At 36.1% G+C, this 18,202-nt stretch overlaps 1 protein-coding gene across 1 annotated transcript in view; it reads right to left on the bottom strand.

Annotated features, from left to right (window-relative positions):
• Nucleotides 1-18,202, bottom strand: part of RP1 (RP1 axonemal microtubule associated) — a 221,968-nt gene that overhangs the window by 100,446 nt on the left and 103,320 nt on the right. The window contains 3 exon segments of the mRNA XM_048072444.2: nucleotides 124-278; nucleotides 10,027-10,189; nucleotides 10,191-10,253. Of these exon segments, the coding sequence (XP_047928401.2) occupies nucleotides 124-278; nucleotides 10,027-10,189; nucleotides 10,191-10,253 (381 nt within the window).

The raw sequence follows: 18,202 nt of genomic DNA, 5'->3' as shown, positions 1-18,202 counted from the left end.
GAGAAAGCAGTGAACTGTTTGAATAAAAATTGTAAATAAGAAGATATTTACATTTTTGGAAGAAATATTTTGCAAGTCATGATTTACTCTTATTGATCACAAGCAGCATTGCTTTTACTTCACCTGTCCGTGTTGAAACTTTACATTATTGTTCTTAGATCTGTGAAGCTTCCTTTTGCCAGCATCTCCTCTTGTCCCAATAAGATTGATATAGACATTAAAATCTGCTTCAGCACCAAGTTTAGCCCCTGTGTATACATGGATCTCATACACCAGCACTAGAAGAAGAAAAAGCTTGAAATTAACCTTATAGTTTGTACATTATTCAAAAGCTTTCCCAACAAAATTTGGCCAGAAAAGTACCTTGACTTTCAAGTTTGGAAGTAGCAACAGCTATCAATACATTTGTCAAATCTAGGTTCAAACCTTGCAATTATCTGCACAAAAAATATGAAAATACAAAACTCAAAAAAAAAAAGTATTTATGCTGAGTATAGCAGTTCATCTGCTCAGCAAAGCAGCCCATCCAGTAAATGTTCCCTAGTGCTCCATTTTCTTCTCTCACTCTGTGTTGAGTATTCATGATTTCACAATGTAATTTACAAAATCATTGTAAGTTATCTGGAGACTATCTAACTGTGCCTAGTCATTGTTTCAAACAATAGTTATATTTCACTGGTCCCAAGGCATTGTCTACCTCCAGATTTGTGCAAAACAGAAATTTCTGGCAGCTAACCTTCATGTGACCTTAAAATGAGAATAGTAATCATGAATCCTCAGATTTTTAGATTTTCACCTCACGTAGAATGTTGGGCAAGAAGACAAATGGGCTCCCTCATCTGTTAAAGGTGGATACCCAACTACTTTTGAAGGTTTCAACATTTATCACTAGAGTATGTTAACACTTTTAAAAGTAGCTCTCAATTGAAATATATTTACAACTTTATAATGTCTTTCCTTCTAGTCTAGACAAAATTGTGCACCTTCAAAGAATTCTGGAATATAATTCAGAGTTACTGTATTAATATATTTTATACCACAGTAATACCATTATAATTATCCAGATATGCAAACTTGTTTTAAAATAAATATTTGTAGTAATTACATACTATTATATTTCATTGCAGGTTTTCTCATTATAACTTTCCAAAAAAAATAATTCCTGTTTACATCTTAATGGCAATTTTTCCATACATTCTTTCTGTTCTAACCACAGCTGGCCATTTCTGCTGCAATCTAGTAGATCACAGAGAAGATTATTGTTTCAGTAATCGATAATTTTAATAGCTCTTTGGAATAACACTACTTTTAGCATGGAACTAAGATGAAAACAGAAAATAATCACAGAACGCTTTATACTGGACAGTATCCTACAAATATTTATTAAAACCTTATTAATTTTAAGCTACCAAATAATTAGTAGAATCTGACATTTCTATAAATTTTCGTTCATTCCTTCCTTATAAAACTCAAACTTATAAAAGCTTATAAAACTTATAAAACTCAAACATCACATCATCTACAGTCATTGAAGAATACTTATTTCTGATTCCCAGCAGAGAAGTTAAAAAGGTAGTAAAATAATCCTGCAGATAATTAAGGGCAGAAAATACCCACATATGTACTCAAAAGTAGGAAGGGAGAGTTGATGAATAGACTGTATGCTCAACCAAATTAGAATACTTTTAATTCATATAAAATTACCCTGAACTGGCAAGGGCAATGTCTCCAACTCTATACTACTATTACAACTATGACTCAAAATAGGAGTGGCATGTCCTGATCGTTTTTATTATTTTCTCTACTGCCAAGCATTCATTGCAGCTCTCACATCCATGCATTAGAATATCACCATTTAGCCTGTGACATGACTGATCTCAGTAATACACACACATCAAAAATTTGGCAGAGCCTTATAAAAACTAGTTGCAAGGTTTCTAACAGAATGAATCATGTTCAAAAAATGGCTGGCACGTAACAAAGAGAAATAGATCTGTTAATTAGCATAATTAAGCTATATGTCATTTATTATCAGAGAATCATAGAATACCATGAGTTGGAATGCATCTACAAGAATCATTGAGTCCTGTCTCCACACAGGACCACCTCAAAATCAGGCCATGCGTCTGAGAGCGTTGTCCAAACGCTTCTTGAACTCTGGCAGGCTCATTTCCTTGACCACTTCCCTAGGGAGCCTGTCCCAGTGCCTGACCACCCTCCAGGTGCAGAACCTTTCCCTAACCCCCAGCCTGACCCTCCCCTGTCCCAGCCCCATGCCGTTCCCTCGGGTCCTGTCGCTGTCCCCAGAGAGCAGAGCTCAGCACCTGCCCCTCCGCTCCCCTGTGAGGGAGCTGCCAAAACTTCACATAATGCTTGAGGTGAGGCCAAGTACTCATAACTCTTCGTATATCACAACTCTTACTGTGCTCATACTGTGTGTAGATTAGCAGCAGAAGAATAAATGCACTGTTTAAAGGACAGAGGATAATGAGTCAAAACATGCTATGAAAGGAAACATTTAAGAAAGCAAAGAGCCATATTGATCATGAAGGGCAAAAATCTTTCAGGGAGGAGGGGAAAGTCGCATTTCCAAAACAAAACATAAAAATTATATTAATCTGTTACAACCCATTTGAATAACAGAGCTGGACTACATGTGGAAGGCACTACAAATTAGTAAAAGCTGGGACAGATCAACATGAAGTCTCCTCCATGCTTTTACATTCTTGCTTACATTCTCAGTTTTGAAAAAGCAGAATATCTGTGGGAGGCAAGGAAAGGGCATAGACTGATTATACTATGACTGTTTATATACAAAGATTGGTATCTGTATTACTTACACCTACAAGTAATTTCTGTGATCAAAACTGCAAAACTTCCGTAACTATAAGCACTACTTTAAAGCAGTCTTTTTTCTTTCTTTTTTTTTTTTTTTAAGAAACCCTTTAACAGTAAATGATTAGAAGAAAAGAATACAAATAAGTTCTTTAATTTCTGGAGGGTGACCAAACTAAATAGTTTAAGTACAGGACATATCAGAACAGAATAAGAGAGAATTATATCACAAAACAAAGAGATTAACAGATAAATAAATGACAGTTGCTTTTGTAGCACTGTGCTTCTCTCTGGTAACCAGAGAGATAATAATGATCTAATCAAGTACAGCTTTCTATTGCCACATGCCTAAATAATTCAGTCTGAAGTAGAAAACATGTACATGTTGAAATGTAAAGAACTGGAAAATATTTTCCATAGCTCCTTGTGTCTATACATCTCTCACCATCTGGAGAATGTTAGGTCTGGCATTTATTTAGGCTACACAATCTGTATTATTTAGAAAGGAACCTCCTTAAAAGAAGGACCGGTTTATGCTTCAAATGTTCATATAAATTAACAATACTCTGTGAATTAGGCTGCTATATTAGGACAGTAAATGGAATGTTAATTTACCTTATCTTGCCTGTATGTTACAATGCATTTTATAAGAAACATAAGAAATAAAATAAAATAAAATAAAATAAAATAATAATAATTTTTTAAAAAAGCAAAGAAAATATTCTAATATTCTCCCAAATGTCCTGTATGTCCTGTATGTGCCACATGCCACTATGGAAAAATGCCTGGACAGTATATAAACATTCATATAAACATATATACTATAACATATATATAACATATAAACTAAACAGGTTGTGTAGGTTAAACATTTTCTGTAGAAATAGAAACCTAGGTACAGAGTAGCTTGACTTGATGCAGTTTTTTTAAACTGTCAAGTAGTTCCTCTAGATTGCAGAACAGCTACAAAAGATGCTAGTGTTAATGGCTGTTGAGCTAGAAATTGCTTAAATATAAGAACAAGGAAAAGCATGCCACTCTGTAACAGATAAGGCAAAGTACACCAGTAGTTTGATGAGCACGGGAGACAGATACAACCAAGTCTGCAGAAAACCTACCAGCTGAAAATACTGTTGAGATAGCAAAACTCACCATATGTGAAATTTGCCTGTTTGTGGATTTCTGTTCATTGTTTGTTGTGTGCGTTGAATAAAATTAAAAGACCCTAAAAATATATTCAGCCTCTGTATCTCTGGTTTAATTTCCTTTGAGAAACTGATCTATTCCAAGGCCCCCACTGCTGCCCATCTGAAAAGTAGATGCTGCAGTAAGAAAAAGCAATCACAAAACTTTGATAATTAGAACTCTATAGCCTGATCTTCTGCACTGTAGTAGAAATTTCATTTTACTATACACTACTGATTTAACGAAACTACATCAACTGAAAACTGGCGTGACAAAGCCGAGAAGTAGGCAAAATAATTAGGGATAGAAAAAACGATAGAAAAAAATTGGCAAAAAATGGGATAGAAAAAGTTGAAAAATAAAGTCAACTACTGAACAGAAGATAGGGAATACTATTTCAGTGGTCTAAGGGAGCTGTCAGACTCACATCTAGGCAGTTCTGTCTAATGTGGGACACATTGAAGTAATAGAACCAATGTCTTGAAAAATTCAATAGCTTTGATAAAAGATATAAGAGGATTAATTAACACAGAATAGTTGGAAAAAAATCTCGGATAGCACTCACTAGAAAAGAAAATGACCTTTTAGAAAGTAAGTGATCAAGATCTACAAATTCCTAAAAGAGTAGCTTAAGATAAGTTCTATAATCAAGCAGAAAACTCTTGGACGTGGGTGCATGGATGAAAAAGTTGAAACAAGGGAAGTGAAATGTTTTCAGGCAGATGTGATGAGCTTCTAAAAGGCTCCATGAAAGACAGACACTAAAGCAGTATAATTACTATGCTTAAAAATGGCACAGGTACCTAATGCCAAAAAGAATGTAGAAGTCACTGACCAGTCAGATGTACAAGCATCAAATCTCGCTCAGTCAGTAAAACTGCACTAATACTGCCTCTTGAAATGTTACCATGAGAATTCTGGTGTTTTGTAAAGTCCTGAATCCAGCTTCTGGCTTCTACTGATAACATGAGAACATGAACTACCTGGATAAAGGGGAGAAAGAAAGGAAGTTTTGTTTCTCTGTTTATTAAGAAAATGTAACCTAAAGGCATATAGGGGCAACAGAATGCAAGTTAAAGAACCCCTTTTTCACACTCCTTATTCTGAGAACCTGAATCAGGGTCTACAGTGTAGAAGGTTAGGTATATTCCTGATCACTTGCCAATAGCAAGAGTTAGTTTAGCCCCAGTTTGCAAGCAAAGTATATGACTCTCATTTCCTTTTGAGGGAGTAATGTACAGAATTCAGTCACCTATGATATTTTCCTTTGAAAATATAATCAGTGAGGAAGCAGTACAGGCTACATTGCATTAAACACTAAGTTAATATTTTGTTATGTTTTGAGAGGAGAAGATAATAATCTTTAAAAGATTAAAGAATTTATCAGTGAGAATAACAAAAAAAGTTTTTGCTGCAGAAATATTTGTCTTTTTCTGCTGACTTCGTAAACATTACACTCTCATTGTTAGCTCCTTCCAAACTAATTCTACTACAAGAAAAGCACAGTCAATATTTTAGAATTCTAGTGAAGAGCAGATGAATTCCAGATAAATAAAAGTATCACATTACTCATAGTACAATAGATAAGCTTCCTCTGCATTACAGCTGAGCCTAATGACACTGGTGTGCCTACAAGAGCACACTAGTTTGGATCAAGAAACTGAATTCCCTGATTGGACCTCCTTATATCTTTCTTGTTTGTAGCATAGAGTGGTTTTAGAGAGAAAAAGAAAAAAAAAAAAAAAAAGGATATATTACAGGAAAACGATTAGGATGATCTTGACAGAAATTGGCCATCACACTAGAGGAACAGTCTAGAACAAGCCCAGAGTAACTTCTCCTTAAATATGCATGACAGAAATGTTGGATTCTCAGCTCATTGGGTTTTTTAGCACCTATAGGTTCACTGTACCAATCCACTCCCATCAGTCTGACAGTGTAAACAGACAAATGGGCCAAGGAATACAAAATCTAGAGAGATGATAAATGACGTACAATGTTAAAATTATCACACCTTTTCTATTCAGCCCTCAGTTAAGAATGGTGATACAAAATAGTACTGTGCAACATGGTACTGCTCCAGGTTCTTACTTCCATATGATGTCTGCTTTAATGAAATGGTCATTTTGGCTTGATTCATTAAACAGAAAGATGGAATCTCTGTCATGGGATTTTATCATTGACTACTTACCACCTGATTTGCAGTACCAGTGTTTTGTACTGCTGTGACAGAAGGGTAAAATACAGATTGGGGCAGCATTAAGGCTAAAAGAGAACAAATTCTTAATGGCTGATAGTGGTTGAGATGTACTATCTTCCCCAGAACTGAAACATATATTATGTGAGGAGTCATAAATACAAAAACACTATCAGGTGAAGACATTTCAGTTAGAATTACAGTTCGCAGGCTTTACTCCTGATATTTAGAGAAATATTCTAAAAAACATATGGGAAAATGTTGAATGATTTAATATGTGTAATGGTTATCCTAGGAGTCTAGCACCGGAAATTCAAGCTAAATCCTTGCATGTGAACACGTTCTTTCCCTGTTCAGCCTCAGTACTTAGCTATATAAGCATAATATTTATGTAGGGAAAGGGCCTGGCATGAAGGTTATCTGCTCATTGTAGCTGTAAGTACCAGGAGATAGCCTTTCAGAAGCTGCTCAGGGCAGTTGAGAAGAAAAATATGGTTTGCTAATAAGCTGTTCTCAAGTTTGGGGGTTGATAAAAGTTTCCAATGATGTTTTCCTATTGCTGTTTATTTGTGGAGGAGGGAGGATAAGGGGAAAAGATGTTTAGTCTTTGGAGTCTGAGTCTCTGGACTCCCTTCATTTACTCTCCTGGTCACAGCCCTGGCTTGTAGCAAAACAGTTACAGCACATCTCTACAGTGCACTGACACAGTTGGGGAAATGTCTCCAGTCAACTGTCAGTTGTAACACTGCACTGCCAAAGTCTCAAACAACAGCCCCCAAAACATAGCAGCATTAGACTTAAATTCTCAAAACACCCAAGTAGAGCAACGAACAAATCTTCCTAGTCAGTCATTTTGCCTTCACTACTGTACAAGATCAGCTACTTCAAAGAGAAACAAAACAAACAAACAAATAAATAAATAAATAAACAAACAAACAAAAAGCAAACCCTGTGATGCATGTAATGTAACATAACAGAAGAAAATTTCTGAACTATTGTTCAGATTTCATAGCCCCAGCAATTTCATCCTGAGTAACACAGAGAAGGTTACAATCTCCAGAACATTTCAACTTTGGGAAAAACAAAAAACAAAAATAAAAACAAATAAACAAACAAAAACACTTACTAAACAATTTTACAATAGGAAAATGAATCCGGACTGTTTACATAAGTAGTTGGTGCCTCTTGAGTGATTAAACAAGGATACAAATTTTGTAGAGATAATGCTTGAGTCATTACTATTTGCATCAGTCATCTTTTGCATTTTTTCAGTCAGTCAGCACATTCTAACCTCTTTCTGTATTTGTGTGCACATTTTCCCTAGTGGAAAAGTCTAAATATTTTGAGCTGGATTTTTTCTGGCCACAGCCTCAAGATTTGTCTTCTGTCTCAAATCAGTACAGGTATTCCTTCAGTTATGTGAACATTCTCATTTGAAGTTTATAGTCAAATAAACAAAAGAGTAAGAAATTTTGAAACTTCTCATATCTTGCATCAACTTAGATCAGAATTTTCATTTCATTTGGTAAACTAAAAATAATGTCTGGAACTGCTAGAAAAAGTGACATGGACAGTCAGAAAAACTAAAGGAGGTTACCAATATGAGAAATTTGGATGGAAAAGAAAGGATTTCAGAGAGGAAGTTAAAGAAAAGCTGTCAGAATCTGTAAATAGCTTAGGAAATGAAGAAAATAAATTATAAAGAAAAAAAAATAAAGACAAGGAATCAAAAATCAACTCCACAGTTTTGAGTCCTCGTTGGGTATATAGTAGAGTTTGGTTGGAGAAAGCCAAAAAAGCGATAAGAGAAAAACTACCCTTTCTTCCACAGAAGAAGCTGGGTAATAAAGTATTAAAGAACAGCAAATTAAAAAGTGTGCCTTCTGAGCCTAATTTGTATTTGTTCATTTTGTTTAAAGTTTTCATCACATCATTTTCATAGTTAAGTGTATTACGACTAGTAGATACCAGATTGAACTGAAAGTACAGGAGACAAATTACTAAATCATATCAGATTATCATTAAGTAATAAGTAGTACATCATTTATTCTGCTGGAGAAAATGACTTGATGTGGTTTGTCCAGTACTTGTAAGCAATTAGCTTTTAAATGGGAAATGCAGATGGATAGTGTTTCATTTGCTTGTTCTTGAGAAGCTAAATAGGAAATCCTTGGGAGGCCTTGCTGAGTTTATATTGATATTCAATTTAAATGTGCCTAAAATCAATAAGTAATTTGTAAAACTTACAATTTCAGGAAATTTCCAAATCCTTTCTAATGCATCTTTACTTAAAATCTTGAGACATATATTTTAATAAAGATAATGCTCCTGCAAAAGTAATGAAAGATTCAGTAATAGTATGATTTAAAAGTCTGAATAAACATGCTGTTTTAAAAATATTCCTAGCCTTTGACAGCACTGACCTGATTTTTCAGTGCATTTCACCTTGCTCCATCACCTACAACCACCTGAATAAAGTGCACCTACCAGAATATTAGTACTTTTCTATCAATGGGTATTTCAGGACACATAATACAGATTTAAGTTCTTCATGTTGAACTGATTGTTTATATAACTTAACTGTCTTCTCCACTATTTTTCTACTGTACCACAATATGACTTTTATTTAACTGTAAGAAGCAGCTGTGCTTCTTACACTGTGGTATATGCACCATGGGGTCTGGTTCATCCTGATCAGTCCCAGTTTTTGAAATCTTGAATTCAATTCACTAAATACTCTGTAGAATAATTAAAAAAAAAAAAAAAAGAGCAGAGGTCAGCTGATGTGTTTCTCAGTATCTTCTGGCTTCTTTAACAGAGGAGATCAGTAGTCCTCTTTGGCCTTGAAACCCATAGAAAACATTCACATATCACCAGTCTTTACAGCTTTTCCAGAGAATTACATTCTCTTAATATTTTTCCCATTTGATATTTTCTTCTGAAATGATTTGATCTCACTAAGTGCATGATGACCCATTTTTATCTTGAACCACTGATTCTGTGCAATAGTCACTACTTTATTTTGAATACAGTTTGCCTGAATCATAGCAGCTATGTCTACAAGACCTATCAATGTTGGACAGTATTGTCTAACAGCTGTATCATTGTCATTCTGTTAATGTCAAGAGAATTCTATTAAAAAAGCATTGTGCTAAACGATTATACTGGTTCTCTATTCCTGTATAGAAGCTCAGGACTGTTTAAATAATAACTTGATATGATGGGCTATTTTCTGCTTCACTTGAAGAGAACTGAGTGCATCAAAGCTGTGGATAAACTTTGAGGCCGCAAAAGTGCCACCATGTAGCTAACAATTTCTATGTTAATGGCTGTGACTTGAGTCTGATTTGGAAAACGTGAATGTGATGATTCAGATCATAGATTTCTGGTAAAGAATATCTTATGCAGCAAAAGAAAGTATGACATCAAACTTGCTATAAGGAACTTGATGTCAGATGACATTACATACCTTGATATGCCTTGATTTCATGCCTTACATGTATGGGCTAGTTGTTCTAAAGAGAAGTATTTGCCAGTGATTTAGGGGTATTATGAGATTCCATGAATTTTACAGGGGTAAGATACCCTGGCCACAGCTATTATTCTGATTGTACGGAGCAAGGGAGTGGGATAAAATGATCACTTCCCACTTGTTTGGAATTAGAAAGTGTCTTGTAATGGAAGGGATTGTTTCATGGTTACACTGACTTTGGGGCAGTCTGCCCTGGAAAAAAAATAAAAATGAAAAGCTGTCATATACTCAAAGGATAAGGCTAGTGAACACATGATCTAAAATACTGAGCACGTACATGGCAAAAGTTCCTTTGTGGGGTTTCTTATTGCCAATTCTCTCCATGTATCACCTTCACCCTTGTCTTCTGCAAGCCAGCACTCTATGGGTAGACAAATCTCTTCTTGAGAAAGAGGGACTAGTCTTTCAAGTCTGACTTCCTCCAGGTACCAACTGGGATCACTTTCCAGTGTTATCATGGCCAATGCGGATTTTATATAGCTGCCCAAGATCCCTGAGATTAATCTGGAATGACAACAAAAAAAAATAAAAATAATATAAAATGTTATCTTTTAACAATCCTTCTTATACTGGGCATGCAAGCTAAGCGTGCAGCTAACATGTAACCCAGAGTTCTGTTCTTCAGAAAATGAAGCCTTAATATGAGTCCCAGAGCAATCAAATAAAAGCATATGAAGTAGTTTGCAAGAGTAATTTAATTGACTCAAGTACTGTATTATTTAAAGTGACTAAAGGGCTCAAACAATTCAGTTGCTTTTTAGATCTCTTGACAGCATCCAGTTTGTAGTGTGTTAATGTAAAACTCTATTTCTAGACAAATACTTTAATGAACAGAAGTACCTTCAGTCATTGCTGCACGCAGTAATATATTTCGCAGTCCATAGAGTTACCATCAGCAGAGCTCCATTAACTATTCCTACCACTTATCAGTCTGCTGTGGCCCACTTTTCGCTTTGTCTTCTATTTTTATGTGCACTGGTGTCAGGGTTAACCCTTTATGTAAGTGCTGATGCCACACTGCAGCAAATTTAAACAATAAAACATGACTATGTCACATTGAATACTGCAGCCCTGAAATAAGAGCCACTTTGTTTTGGACTGCAGAACTTTTTTGAGCAATGCTGATGGCAGGAACCTAAGCACAAAAGCAGGGTTAACCACTTTCATTTTCAGTGATGTGCTTGAAAGCTGATGGTACAGGGAAATTAATCACAGAGAGGGAAAAAAAATAGTTGTTTCTTTTACCATCATACCAATTTGCTACTGTTTAGCAATAAAATAAATAGATAGATAGATAGATAGATAGATAGATAGATAGATAGCTAAAATAGACAAGCAGATAACAAACAGGAACGTTGCCCCAGCTGTCAGAATGACTAAAAATGATGAACTAGGATTTGGGTCTCCATTGGGACTGTTATGGAAGGTAATATTAATGTCTGACCCAGAACAAGAGTTTTCCCTTCAATGTTTTTTGCAAAGAAACACTGCACACTAATGTTCTTAATGGGACAGCTCTGTGGAGCTGGGGAACAGGCAAAATAGACACATACCACTTTCACTCTTTTGTTGAAATATTTTCCTAGGCAATTACACAGGCTAGTCTAACTCTGACATTTCTTGGTCATGAGGACCATCACTAAATGGTGATGGTCCTCATGACCATTGTGATGGTCCTCATGACCACCATGAAGAGAATCTTGCAGCCTTAGTTGATCACCATTTCCTTGCTTCCCTGAGACAAGCCTGGTGCAATGTGGGCTCAGAAGATGATATCATGACACATGGTAATGGTATAAAGTCTGAATAGAATCACACTTACGGCCAAGTAGCAGGTTTTCCTATATTAAAACAGTATGTTAAAGTAAGAGGTGCTAACTGACGTACAACTATTGTAATAAAATCATGCCCATTAAAAATATGCTGCTAATACAGCAAAATTACAACAGCAGATAAAAACTCTCTGGAACTAATCACAACTGTAGCCAAGATGTAGGCTAAGTTACCATAATAACCCTCTCACACAGCCACAAAGCAGAGACCTTTGCAGTGGGCAAGTGACTGCTAAGGTTGCCTTGCAAACAAATATAACAGTATATTAGAACCCTCCCCCTTAACTGCCAACTGAATGGAGTATATCGTTGACCCAAAACAAAGGTGGTATTCCCTTGAGATTGAGACACTGGCTGCTATTTGTGGTGCAAAAGTTTTAAAAGGCAATTTGGTAAAAAACAAACAAATAAACAAACATTGAAACCTTGCAACCTCATGCCCATGATTAAATTAGCCCTTGTTGAAGGAAGAGTGTCAGAAGCATCTTTGCATACAGTTTTCATTACCAGGTCACTGAGTCAGGATCAGGAAACTTTGTTGAAAAGCCTCTTTTGTCTTCTGAAGTATCTAATCAGTCATTTGAATAACTGAGAGTTTATTGATAAAAAAATCCCACACATATATAATGGATATCACCACACAAGTGGGCTGAAAAGTGGGCTCCTTGATTTATTTAGCGTATCATGTTAATATGCTTTTTTTTTTTTTTTTTTTTTTCCCCAGAAGGAAATCTAAGATGGGTAAGACGGGAGATAAATTTCCAGGTGAATTTGCAGAGTTTCAACATTGTTGGTGATATTTAGCATACCACTGGTACAACCAGAAAGAAAAGCTCACAAAACATAAGCAGAGATACGTTAACTGAACAAGGAAAAAAAAAAAAAAGAAAGAAAAAAAAATGAAATAGAAGGACTTCCTGTTACTGGATAAGGAACACTGGATAAGTAACCCACCAAAACTGATCAAATGGAGTTTCCAGAAAAATCCATACAGAACAAAAAGCACTGTCCAGATGGTTATGTTTCTCCAGGAGACACTCCTATTTGCAAACAGTTTGATTAGATTCACTAACATCCTGTTTAGCATCTCTAAATTTCTGTATTTGTGTCTTTTCTATGCTTCCTATCCCTCCTTAACATTCAGCCTCTAAAAGAGGACACAATATAGCAACATTAAAGAAGTTATGACCATGTGCTGATTGTGAATTTGTCCAAAGTGTCAAGCCAAATGTATGTGTGCTTTTGACTACTACTAAATTCTCAAATTATGAGGTTTTTAGAATGGTAAATTGTGCAGGAACATAGAGCCATTATAGATAATGGCATACTTCTGGGACTGAAAGGTCTCTTAAATATAATTAAAAATACAGAACACTGACAATCTGAAAACATGTTTAATAATATTTATGTTTCTGACTAATTGTTTAAGGGCATTCTTGGGCCAAAAAATATCATGTTTATTCTTGTGTGGAAATGAAGGCAAGGATGTCAACAGCAGAGATCAAATCAGTTGCATAAGATGTTCTGGAAAACATAATACAATTACAAACGTAGGTGCAGCTTCTGTTGTAGTTTTGGGGTAGGAACAATTTATCTTTCTGTCAGAACAGATATCACATTGGTCTCTCAGTGGTATTGACTTAGTTAACACATTACATTTTGCCAACTGGAATTCTGTCAAATATATGTCAAATTTTGCTCTTGCAGTGAAATGCAGAGGAAAATACTCATATAACATGGTTGAGCTAATGATATTATTTTGCCAACTGTAAGCACTGTATCTTGAGGTTGTTCCTTCGTTTCCATTATTGACTAAATCATAGAATCATAGAATGGTTTGGGTTGGAAGGGACCTTAAAGATCACCTAGTTCCAACTCCCTGCCATGGACAGGCAGGACATGCATGGACAGACACCTCCCACCAGAAAGCCCCATCCAACCTGGCCTTGAACACTTCCAGGGATGGGGCATCCACAGCTTCTCTGGGCAACCTGTGCCAGTGCCTCACCACCCACATAGTGAAGACATTTTTCCTAATATCTAATCTAAATCTCCCCTCTTTTAGTTTAAAGCCATTCCCTCATGTCCTATCACTGCAATTCCTGACAAAAGTCCCTCTCCTGCTTTCCTTTAGGCCCCCTTTAGGTACTGAAAGGCTGCTGTAAGGTTTCCCTGGAACCTTCTCTTCTCTAGGCTAAACAAACCCAACTCTCCCAGCCAGTCTTCATCTTGAACATCTGCATGTCTTGAACACAAGATGACATTTATAAATTTACTTTCACACCCAGAATATTCTGCAAAAAGTTGTACAGCAAATTTGACTCTGTTGCCCTAGTAAACAACATGCTTACAAAAAAACTTATTCTAGCTGTTCTCTACTATAGTTTCATGGCTGCAAAAGTAACTGAATTTTATATGGAAATAGCCTTTCTAACAGAAATGCAGTAAATGTCCATGTAGAGACCCATGCAGAAGGGTCCCAGAACTAAAGCACCAGTTTAGAATTCAGACAACTATATTTTATTCCTGGATCTGCTTTAGGCTTCCTGAGAAACATTACATTATTCACTAGCCCTCTTTTCTTCACTTTCTTAAATTTACAACAAGGGCAACACTTAACCTCTCTCACAGGGACACTGCAAAGCGCTATTCACAAATGTTGAGATTCTCAGAAGACGCAAGTCCAAAATTCTGTCCAAAATTTTAGAAAATTCTAAAATTTTCTGCTGATTTTGGGTTGGTTGCTATTTTCCCATAACTCAGTCAAAAATCACCAGATGTAGATCTCCCAGCTAACTATATAAAGCTAGTATTTTCTCTCATGGATAATATGATGTCATTTACAATTACCTCGTCTCTCTTTTATATGGGAATGCAGTTTCTGCTGATGCTAGCAGAAGTTGTGCACAGAATAAGGGAAGAATAAGAACAAGTTGCTCAAGTGAATATGTTGTATATCTGCTGAAAAACACAGTCAACATAATAATGTATTCCACCAATGTAAACAGATGCTGTAGGCACTCAAAACTGCATAAATGACAAGGAAACAGCTACATGATGTATTTTAGGATAAGTCTACAATGGCTTGAGCAAACTTGCTAGAGTCCTTGGAACTATATCTGAGTTAGCACAATAGTCCCTCAGACCGATAGTACTGCTTCTCCAGGCACACTAATGCTGGTGGCCACTGAACAAAAGTGTGGCAGCAAAAGTGGCAGCTTGAGTTTAATCTTTTCTGGTCTATAGAAAAAGAAATAGAATTGACAAAATCATAAGATATTCAATCCTCAAACAAAGAACATGGTCAAAGCATTGTGACGGTTCAAAGGTTAGTTTATTTAATATATTAAAAATTAATTTGAAAACTTTCTTCCTGTAAAATCTCCAACTTGATACAGTAGAGTTTGGGTGTGGATGGAAATTTAAACTTGTAAAGTTTAAAAGGTAACAGTTTTGGACCTTTCTGATTTGACTTAGGTCAGCCATGCATAGATCATTAAAAGACCCAAAGTCCCACAGAGTTAAAAACAGCCTGTAAACACAGGTATCTCCTTTAGGCAAAAGAACCCAGATATCACAAACATCAGATATGCTGACCTTCCTAGGGATTGCCTATTAGAAGGTCTTCTCACAAATGCTAACCTCACAACCTTCCCAGGATAGTTTTACATACTATCAGAGTCACCACTTGTTGATTGACTGTGAAACCCCTTTTGATGTGTCAGCTGAGTTGTGCCAATTTCTGTGATGAGCTCTGAAGAGAATGGACATTTTGGCCTCATACAGACACTTATGCTTATGTGAGAGAGATCGCCAGCACTTAATAACCATAATATCTTTGTGAGTACAATAATCCCAGTAATTCTATTCTCATTGTAATATTTTTCTTTTTGTAATAGTATTTTTTGCCTGCTAATTGATACAACTATTCTTTGCTCATTACTGCTACTTTTTTTTTTTTTTGAAAAAACATAGGACTACACTCTCTTCTCCACAAAGGCAATGAGAACATTTTCATTAAACTTTGCCGTAGAAAACTTGTCCTTACTTTTTGAAATTGAAGCCTAACAAAGCTCATATTTTACAATTTTCCCTAAGATAAAATCTAGATTTATTAGGAAGAAGTTAATCCTAAGGAGAATGCAAGGACTACATTTTAATTCTGTTTCTAAATGAGCTATGCAAATACTCTTTTCAGTCCCTAGCATACAGATACTTTGAGTGAAGTCAGTATGACCTATTTTCATGTACTTGAGATGTTTAACTAAGTGAAAAGTAAAGTGAGACCTTAACAAGAGACTGTTCAGTGGAAAGATACTTCAGTAAATGGATGGAAAGAATATATGTAATAACTTTATTTCTCTTTATATAGTGGAAGGAGCAAAATAATGTCACTATATTCCTGTTGTACAGACACTATTCTGCAATCTCTTTGAAATAAGCTCAGGCTAGAATGAAAATCATTTGTATAAGTCAACACTTCAAGAGTGGCTCCACCAAAATCTCAATGTCTAACACAACTGCTAGAGGCTATATTTGACAGACAGTTATTAATTTCATGTAAAGCAATCTCGTTAACAGAATTTCAGAGACGTCATGTGCAGCAGATTCCCAAAAGGATGAGAAATCATTGACTTCATTAGTTTAAATTTTTCAGCATCTGTATGTAACGGAGAAATCTTTGGATGTAAAAGACATTTTTAATTTGTGAACATGCAGCTGGCACATGTTGCCAAAAATATCATAACAGATGTACCAGCAAAGCACCCATGGTCCACCCACAGAGTTTGCATTTTCCAGAAGTCTGAACTCAGCCTATTCATGAATTGTAGTCAATGAACTTGGTACAATTATGCATTACCTCAAGAATCAGAATATGCCATAGATGTTCACATCTTAATAGTCTAATGAAAAAGGTGGATATAGACATGTAAGAAGTAGGTTTACAGGCCACACAAAAATCAGCATTATTTTTTCCTTCATACTTGCTTTGGTCACACAAATAAACTGGGTAAATAAGCACTGCTCATTGCACCTTTTTTTTTTTTTTACAGTCCACTCAACCTCTTTTCATCCTATAGCTAGTTCCATATCATATTCATTCCCTTGACCTTCCAATATAGGCTAACAACGTGCTAGCATTCACTAAAATGTATGCCAATTATCCATTTCCAGGTTAATTAGAGAAAGAAAATGTCACATTACCATTACTTGCTCAACTAGCGGTACCAACAGCTTGTTTTTTCCACCCTGAAGTACAACACGGGAAAATGTTTTAAGAATAACATTAAAGATGTGGAAGAACTCTTTTCATTCTCATTGTGGATAGTTATGCCAGCTCCAAGTATTTAGAGTATCAGGGTGTCAGGCCTTAAAAATAAGCATGAAACTTCTGTATTAGGAGAATGTAGCTACTTCCATAACTGAGATTTTTTTGAGTGGTTGGCAGTTTTCCAAGTTAGACCAGGAGTATTTTACTGGATGTCAAACTTTTGACAATAGATGGGGAATTAAAACACTGCCTACCAGAGGATGTGAACTGAAATACAGCCTAGCACTGGCTGTAATAAAGCTCAACAAAGGTCTGGCCATGTAGGAAAACTTAAGTTCTACTTAACCTTCACCACATGCACACACATCATGCTAACAGGATGATGCTGTGATTGGATGAGAGCACCTTATGAATGAAGAATTGATGGATCATAAGAAAGATTATGCTGGTGAGCACATAACAATGCTTTGAACAGTCTGAAGATTCATGAAGACTCATTTAAGAGAAGGTACATACAGAACAGTCACCTCTATCCAAAACCTTGGAGTAAGAGTGGATCTCTGATTTACTTTCCTTTTGACCATTGATTCTGTAATAACCTGGCAGACTATGAACCGACCTCTGAAAAATATGTCTGTCATCGCCTGGTGGATTTACAGCAATATTTATCACTCAGGCATGAAGTCATAAGCCCTGAAAAAAATACGACATCCAACAGTTGAATACAGTGCCTTCTCTCAACTGTGTAGGCTACTGGGAGCACATCAGGCTTTCTGTGTTGCCTTCCTAGGGAGTAAAGGATATTTTTTTATCCTGATGTAAGGAAGGCCAATAACCTTAGGTGCTGAAGAAGGAAGAGCACAGCTAGCAGGTCAAGGGAAGAGATCCTTTTCCTCCACTCAGCCTTGATGAGACAAATCTGGAGTGCTGCATCCAGTTCTGGGCCCCCCAGTACAAGAGGCATGGACATACTGAAAGAGTCCAGTGAAAGACCATGAAGATGACAAAGGGACTGAAGCACCTCTGATATAAGAAAAGGCTGAGAGAGCTGTAACTCGTCAGCCTGGAGAAGAGAAGAACTCAGGGGGTATGTTATCAATGTGCATAAATACCTGAAGGGAGAAGGTAAAAAGGCCAGAGTCAAGCTCTTTTCTGTGGTACCCCATGACAAGACGAGAGGCAATTGGCACTAGTAGAAATATTTATATGGAAATATAAAACCACTTAAACATATGGAAAAAAAAATTAAAAAGGATGAGAGTGGTCAAACATTGGAACAAATTATCCAGAGAGGTTCAGAGAGGTTGTAGAGATATCTCCGGCTTGGGAGATGTTAAAAATCTGAGCAG

Source organism: Anser cygnoides, chromosome 2 (genome assembly GCF_040182565.1).
Source record: "Anser cygnoides isolate HZ-2024a breed goose chromosome 2, Taihu_goose_T2T_genome, whole genome shotgun sequence".
Lineage (NCBI taxonomy): Eukaryota > Metazoa > Chordata > Aves > Anseriformes > Anatidae > Anser > Anser cygnoides.
Note: the sequence above shows the minus strand (reverse complement) of the source record. Positions and strands in the feature narration are given on the sequence as shown.